The following is an 8,138-nucleotide window of genomic DNA, read 5'->3' as shown; positions in this document are numbered from 1 at the left end:
TAGTTTGTTTTTCATTACTTAAGGAAATAATTGATATTTTTAATATTTAGAAATCCAGGTATTGATATGTAACTCCCGTGAAGCCCAAGTAGCTAATCATATGTAGTTAACCTTTGTGTAAATGCAATATGCGAGGTGTGATCAAAAAGTACGGTGAATATAGTTGCACAGTGCCATCTATTGACGTATCCATGTCAACTAGTAAGCCCGCTAGCCTAAACCTCTGGTACGGTCAGTGTCGAGTTTGAACTAGTTGTGACATGTTGTCTTCTAGAGGCAGAAGAGTGAGGACGTGTTAAGAATGTCTATCGCGCGCCAACATTAAGCTGCAAAAAATAGTGTCAAAGAAGCTCCCGAAATGTCAAAAATCAGTGTATGACGTTGAAGGGTGTCATTAAAGACTGTTTGGAAGTGGTATGAGCGATTCAAAAGCGGCAGGGAGTCCGTTGAAAACGATCGAGACGTCGTTCGACGTCAAAAATAGATGAGAACGTGAAACGGCGTAAATAATTTGTTCAAACAGGCGAATGACTATTCGAGAACTTTCTGAAAAACTAAACATCTCGTATGGGTCCGTGAAGAGCATTTTAACTGCCGATTAAATGGGCAAATGGCTTCCTTCTTCACGACGAAAACGCGCCGTGCCACACCTTGCTTTTGGTCCGCGAGCTTTTAGCCGAAAATATATTCTGGTCTGTCCACATTCGCTGTGCTCTTCAGATATAGCACCATAAAGACTTCTGGCTTTTCCCAAAACATTAAAACCGTGCTTGCGTTCACCTCCGGTGCTTGGGGTCCCTGGTTCGATCCCAGCTCGCGCCGTGTATACTTTGGTGGACAAACACCGTGCTCGTGGGTTTTCTTGGGGTTCTCCCACTTCCTTGATTCCACCATTTCATTCATTTCTTATCACCGTCTCCTTTAGCCTAACCGGCATAAGCGCGGGACGTAAAACTAAAGATTTCATTTTTTTTAAACCGTGCTTAAAGGACAACATCTTGACACCATTCCTGACATTGAGAGGAGCACGACAGAGGAGTTGAACGCCCTTTAAAAAAAAAGACTTCCAGTCAAGAATTCAACGTTGCGATAAGTGCATTGCCAGCCAAGAACAGTACTTTGAAGGAGATTAAATCAAATTATATATAAGCTTATTACTTTGTTCCTAATCTTATTCACCGTATTTTTTGATCACACCTCGTATACATATTAATTTTTCTTTGTAAGTTAACATTATTAGTCTCTGTAGTAAACACATCACTCTTAACTGGTTTTACGATTTTCAGTTGAAAGCAAACATTTTTGTGTCAGTATGGGAGGTGGACTAGTGTCTTCATTTATTGCAAAAGAAAAAAAAGTCCATGCTCCAATATCTCCTGAGAGCTAGTTGCACAGTTTTCAGAGAAAACACTTTCTTTCCTTCAAAGTACGGTGTGTCCATCAGATTTCAGAACCATCCCTGCTTTTACAGAGGCGCGGCGAGGGATCTGAGAAAGGGTAGGAAATCAAAAGTGCGAATAAGAAGAAAAAAAAATTCAGTGCCCATAGTTGGCTACGCATGTTTCAGTGGGCATAAATTATACTTTTTATAAATCTTTTATTTATAGTACGTATTATACTTCATGTCTCTAGTTAAATTAAGGAATGAGCTACTGGCATTTGAAAACAACTGTGAGTATTGCATTTGTTCAAAAAATTCCTTGATCTCCAAAGGGGATATACATAGCGAATGGGCTTGGACTCCTAAAGATTGTAGTTTAATTTTACAGTGGAAGAACGGTCGACTTCCAAACATGGATATCCAATATTTGAAACAGGGAAATCTACCCTTTCTAATTTCAATAGAGAAAAGCGAAGATAGAACGCTGAATAAAAAAAGTAAAAAGATATCTTCGTTGTGTCCGTTTTTGCTCTGATAGTTTAGCGACGGACGGATTGTAGTAGTTTGATTTCTATAGAGAACTGTTAAGGCCTTGTTCTAAAACAAATGCCTATAAGATTTTTTTTTTTTTTTAATGCAGTGAAATACATTTTAAATTGTGCGATGATCTGTAAATTTTTGGTTGGCAACACTGGTGACAACAAAGGTCATGAAAATGGCGACGGTATAAGAGAAATTACAATGTATGTGTATTGGTATGCAGACCTGAAATCAGGTGTGTTGGTGTAGCCAAGCTTCAGACGAGTGTTAAAAAACCGATGTCAAGAGTATAAAGCGTCGGTACAGCAAGTTTCTGGCTACCGGGAGTGTTTGTGATATGCAAAGAAGTGGTCGGCCGCCAGTAAGTCCAAACATGGTGCGAAAGGTTGCCGACAACTTGGAGAGAAGTCCGCGGCGGTCGCTGGAGTTGGGAATCCCTCAGTTAAAAACGCGCAAGATAATGCGTAAACATTTGAAAGGCAAACCGTACAAGATTAAATTTGTGCGTGAACTGACAGATCAAGACACGAGACTGGAGTTCTGTGAACCGATGCTGAAATGACTGGATGATGATAGAGAACTTCCGCAGTTACTCATATTCACAAATGAGGCAACTTTCCATATTTCAGGGAGGGTAAACAGGCACAGCTGACTTGTTTGGGGAACCGAAAACCCTCATGAATATGAAACGTACGAAAGAGACAGCCCGGAAGTGAATCTGTGGTGTGTCGTATGAATGGACCACCTCATAGGCCCGTTTTTCTTAGGCGTAAACACTAACAGGGAAGACATAACGTTCAAACGCTTACAAATTTCCAGATGCCCAAATTGGTTAGGTTGGGAATCAAGGATCGCATCTACTACCAGCAAGACGGAGCTTCCCCTCCCCCCACATTTTGCACAAGTCGTCATGGACTACCTGGTAGATGATTTGGGCGCAGAGCCCCTTCCCCCGATTTGACACCCTGTGAGTTTATGGGGTCACGTTAAGACATACGTGTATGAAGATAAAACAAAGAACTTGTAGGACCTGATGACGCCAGACGAAATAGCATTCACGGATTTCGCCGTCGGTTGCAGGAAGGTATGGATGTCAACGAGCCCAGCAGGAAGTGTGGCGATGGTGTATCTTTGGATTATGATACAAAATGTAGGTCTCAATAAAGATCTAACATTTATTTCTCTGCAGGATCATTAAAAAAAAGGTATAAGTATTTGTTTCATAGCAAGGACTTCATAACAATCCTGTAGTTATGCATAGTATAGCTTGGCAGCTTGGAAGCCAAGAAAAAAAAAAATCAATGTAACTTTTTAGTATCTTAAAATTATACTTTGGTCAAAGTTAGAAACGAATTGACAGTTCAAAACCACGTGCAAATTTATGTTCAGAAAGAAAGCTGTGTCAGTGTTATTAAGATCACTGAGGGATGATCCAGTTATAAACGTTGTAGTGGTAGTTAAAAGTAGAACGTTCCTGTAGAAAGGGACAAAAAGATTACAATGTTACCGCATTGTGGCAGAGATTCAGAAGTGTTTGTCAACGAAATTTGAAAGGACCTCAGCGAAAAGCAACACTTGTTTTTGCAAATGTCAATTTCTTTCTTGCTTTGAATTGAGTATACTGATGCTGTGCATTGTTGAAGCGAGCGTCACTCTCTCTTATTAATTTCAACCTGAAACTAGAAGTAAACCTCTTTTTTCCGATAACATACACGCACACAATGTGTAAAAATCTGTAGGTATTAATAAGTTTTCAGGAAAATACAGTTTGTCCGGGAAGTAGTAGGACTGAATTTAAAAAAAAAAAGTATTCACAATTTTGACAGTTTTCAAAATATGCCCCTTCTTCATCAACGCAGTGTTTCCAGCGACTCTGCCAATCCTTGAAGGCTCCCTGGAATACAGAAACCGGAATTCTCCTCCGCTCCCTCTTTACTTCCTCTTGAATGATCTGGACCGAGCCGTGATATCGTCCTTTCATGACCCTTTTCAGTCGGGAGAAGAAGAAGTCTGCAGGAGCGACATCTGGGCTGTAGGGTGGCTGGGAAAGCTGTTTGTACTCAATAAACGATTTGTGAATAATCTTAATCGTTTTATAATGAATTTATTCACAAATTGTTTATTGACTTCGTTAATTATGTTACAAAACCTTTTAAATATACTAGCCTTTTAAACTTAATGGGCCTAATGCAGAAATGTTTTGACGTGTGATTACTGCCGTGCTAAAGAGTTCGATTAACATGTTTCCTGCAGTAGTCAGACTTTAGTATGAAGCTAATCATACGTCAAATCGACTCTGCATAAGGAAGAATATTATTGACGAATATATCAAAGTAACTACTGCATTCATAAGAACATTCTGCCAACATAAAATTATTCTTTTTCGTACTTTTACATGCCATTACACATTCCGTCTTCGCTCGCCAACGAAATTACTAGTTACCGTTATAATGTGCGTACTAAGAAACTATGATTGTGCAATTTGATGCAAGAATTTTAGGCTTCCACATTATAGTATGCATAAGTACGCTAAGTCTTAAAATGGCTATTTCCAGTCTCGAACTGGGGGGTATAGGGCTCCGGCAGTAGCTTCACGAGGGGGTGGGGGGCTATCTTCCTTTTTCATGTAGCATGTAGGAGTTTCACAAAGTATACTGTGTTACAGAGGCTTGTAGAACCTTTGCGATAGGGAGTGGCTTTTCTTCATAGAACTGTCAGCTTCATTTATGCGTGGTATTGGGCCCAGTGTGGGGACATGTTCTGTTCCTCGATGTTGCAATAACTTCTCAAACGACTTAACAGAAGGCTCCAGCAGGACTTTATAAGTCAGCCTCATTTAGGCGTTCATGTGGCCCCAATATACAATATGATGCTGGGGCCCCATTCTTCATATTCTTGAAATTTATTATTATTATTACAGAATACCGAACTTATAACCGTTTAACAACCAATATGGACATTTTTTTCGAGCTACCCGATGTTTTAAGAGAGTAATGAAATGAGTTTTGGTGAAATAACATTACTTTTGCACTATTTAACTTTTTTCCTATAAAATTTCCGTGTAAAGTGGCAAAGTTATGATGTATCTGGGAATTTATTCAATAAATAAATAAATATTTAGAGAGGGCCTCGGCAGGAATCCCTGCCCTGACTATGTCCGTCTGCCTGTCTATCAGATTTCGGAGCAAGAATGAAGTATCATCGAAAAGTTTGTATGTATGAAAACATTGTCTCAATAATAGGTTGAATTTCGCCTGTTTTTAAACCGGAAATAGCAGTATGCTACCACTTCCGGTTTCAAGATTGATCCCTGTATAGCAAAAATGTTAGTAGTGAGAAAATATCTTTGATTTGAATTGTGTTTGAATACTAGGTTCAATCCCTTTATTGAAACCAAAAATTGTTTAAATTTCGGTTCCGGTTTTCATAGAAGAAAAATTGTTGGAAATTTTGATATTGATAAATGGATTCAACACATAACCTTCATTAATTTGTTAATGAAAGAAGAATCGGAAGAATTTTCAGTGTTGTCATCCATAGAAATTACAATATGTCCAGAATTTGAATTGCCCAAAAATCTAGGTTATGGCAGCGACTAGAAAAATGAACTCAACGGCGACTGATGACTTATTCTGTCTGTGTTCCTTGTTAACTACTTTTTAAATAATATTTGTATTTATTGTAATAAAGAGTACAAAATCAATAATTTTTAATAAACAGAATTCAAATACAAATATTATTTAAAAAGTAATTAACGAGGAACGCAGACAGTATGATAAGTCGTCAAGTCCCGTTGAGTTCATTTTTCCAGTCGCTGCCATAATCTAGATTTTTGGGTAATTCAAATTCTGGTTACACTGTAATTTCTATGGATGGCAGCACTGAAAATTCTTCCGATTCGTATTTTCGGATGTAGAATAACATTATCTATTACTGAGGTAAGTTACATTTCATTATCTCTTACGCTTACGAAAAACTGGCAAGAGAAAAATTGTTAGCATTTGAAAAATATTTAGTAGTCTGCCCCCTTAAGAGAATAGTTAAAAACATGATGCGAAATCGTAACAGTCGACGCATTGGCATGTTTCGATTTGGAGAGTTCACATATTTTGAACATTCATAATTACTAAAAGCTTACGTGTCAAATATATATATTAATTAACTGTAGCTTTATACATGAATCACAGTAACTAATTTGCAACCTTCTGATGATAGTAGCCTATAATTTAAATCACTCTCAGTAATTTTTTAGTGAGGATGCATATTCTTCGCAAAGTATTAAGTGGAAGGAGTTTCCCCACAGTACCCTAGGATTTTGAACCCTGAATACAAAATAAAAAGGGATTCCGTTTAAAAAAAAAAATGTGAGAGGAAGTTATTTAGTGAATAGTTGGCAACAATGGCGATCATTTTTTTTTTAAACATTAAATATAGGACACAAGACAGTCGGGGAGTTCCTCCTGTGTGGTGGTACTTTATGAGAAAGAGAGTGGAGTGTGATTTCCTATACACCTACACTCAAGGATCTTTGCCTACACTACACTTACATTTTCTTTTACAATTACACGTACATATATCCCCTTCTTTTTTCTGTTCTTTTTTCATTTTACACTTTCCTCTAACTTTTTGCCTTGTTCAACTTCGTTTTCAGTCCTCTTTCATTGTCTGAACTTCTTTCCCGATTTTGACCTTTTCCTGACTTTGACCTTTTTCCCGATTGTGTCCTTTTTCTTCCCCAATTGTCCTGTATTTTATTCAACTTTGTTCGTGAATCACAAATCCTCCGTGTGAGGTAAACATAAGACAATTTTGCATTCGTAGCACACATGACTATAGTGCTGGTGCACCAACCTATTTGACCGATAATGGTCGACGACAAGACAAGATATTAAATATAGTAAATAAGTCATTTAAAATATTATGTAAAAAAGTTAGTAACTTTTTATTTGTAACTAATTTATCTGCTCAATCATTAACCTATATATTTCCCAAAAAATATATTATTGAAAAGCGCCTATAAAAAAAAACTCAATTTATACGGTACAAATGGCGGGAAAGTGTCAGCTGTTTTTGATAGTAGGAAATGATACAGTATTGTGATTGTCATAGTAGTTATGTTAATACATACAAAAAGTCTATATGTTTTCAAACATTTGAAAAGTTATTAATTTAATGTTCTTATATTTCATATTCTGTTTATGTAAAGGAAGTGCAGGTAAGTTATATTGTTCAAGAGAATAATGTCAATTGGTATCACTACGCAATTTCTAGACAACAGGTCCTAGCTGTAATAAAGCCCCCAAAAAAATGTGCCCTGCGGGGCTCTAACCCACCTTCACCACCTTCACTCTCTAACGCTCTCTCGACAATACTATCAGAACTAAACTTTGGTATTGATAGGAACCAACCTAGCTACTAACCTATATGGGGGGGGGGGGGCTATGTTCTAGAACCTTCCCGTATCACTAGTATTCGTACCGGTTTACTTTTGGCGCACCACTAACAAAAATTGTTGCAAAAATTATAATTCTTTCACTAATTTCCTTCTTATTTCCTCTAAAAAGTTTTCACAGAGCGATATGAAACTGTCTAACTTGGCACAGATAAAATTTAAGAAGACCAATAGAAGTAATTGTTGAATTTTTTTTTTCCGATTTGCGTGTAAACACTGCTTCCGAATATGTAGGATAAAATTAGGTGATCACTAAAAAGTACGAATGCTATCGAACAGAGTACAGGGCAGTACGAAGCTGTGCTCGGTATGCGTCCGAAAGAAGCAGGGACGTAGCGATGTTGGGTATGTGCACAATCGAGGGTAGTTGAAAGAAGTGGGTTTTGACAATAATAGAGTTTCAGTAGTACTTGTCATGGTTTCATTCTAGTAATGCTCCAATTGTAAACGTAAATTACAGTTCTGTACACTGTGCAGAAATATGCCGCCGGAGGAAAATAGCAACTAAAGAGCCTTTTTCATATGCACTTACTTATTTTATCCGTCGTAAAGCATTTGTAATGATTTAACCCTACACCTGTAAACCTAAAATATAGCTGTATTTGTGTTTCATTCTGTCGCCTGTAGAAATTTGTTCCTTATAAATATATTTTTCATGCAAAGTATTGAATTTTAAAATCTTTCAAAATGTGTGCGCCCTAGTATATGTGATTGTAAATATTATTAATTTGCATTTGTGGATTGGTACTTTTTATTGAACATATT

The 8,138-nt window shown here is 37.3% G+C and overlaps 1 protein-coding gene across 5 annotated transcripts in view; it reads left to right on the top strand.

Moving 5' to 3' along the window:
- Positions 1-6,384: 6,384 nt before the first annotated feature.
- LOC145675869 (uncharacterized) overlaps positions 6,385-8,138 on the top strand; it is a 92,444-nt gene continuing 90,690 nt past the window's right edge. For 2 of the 5 annotated variants that reach the window (XM_081746641.1, XM_081746640.1), the window contains exon 1: positions 7,624-7,718. In XM_081746641.1, the coding sequence (XP_081602767.1) occupies positions 7,639-7,718 (80 nt within the window). In that variant the 5' untranslated portion in view covers positions 7,624-7,638. Of the gene's footprint in view, positions 6,852-6,953; positions 7,137-7,623; positions 7,719-8,138 lie in introns of those variants that run through there. The other 3 variants (XM_081746643.1, XM_081746644.1, XM_081746642.1) reach the window with 3 other exon arrangements.

The sequence above is a fragment of the Thermobia domestica genome, chromosome 18, assembly GCF_964235325.1.
Source record: "Thermobia domestica chromosome 18, izTheDome1.hap1.1, whole genome shotgun sequence".
In the NCBI taxonomy this organism is placed as follows: Eukaryota; Metazoa; Arthropoda; class Insecta; order Zygentoma; family Lepismatidae; genus Thermobia; species Thermobia domestica.
This window is presented reverse-complemented; position numbering and strand designations above follow the sequence as displayed.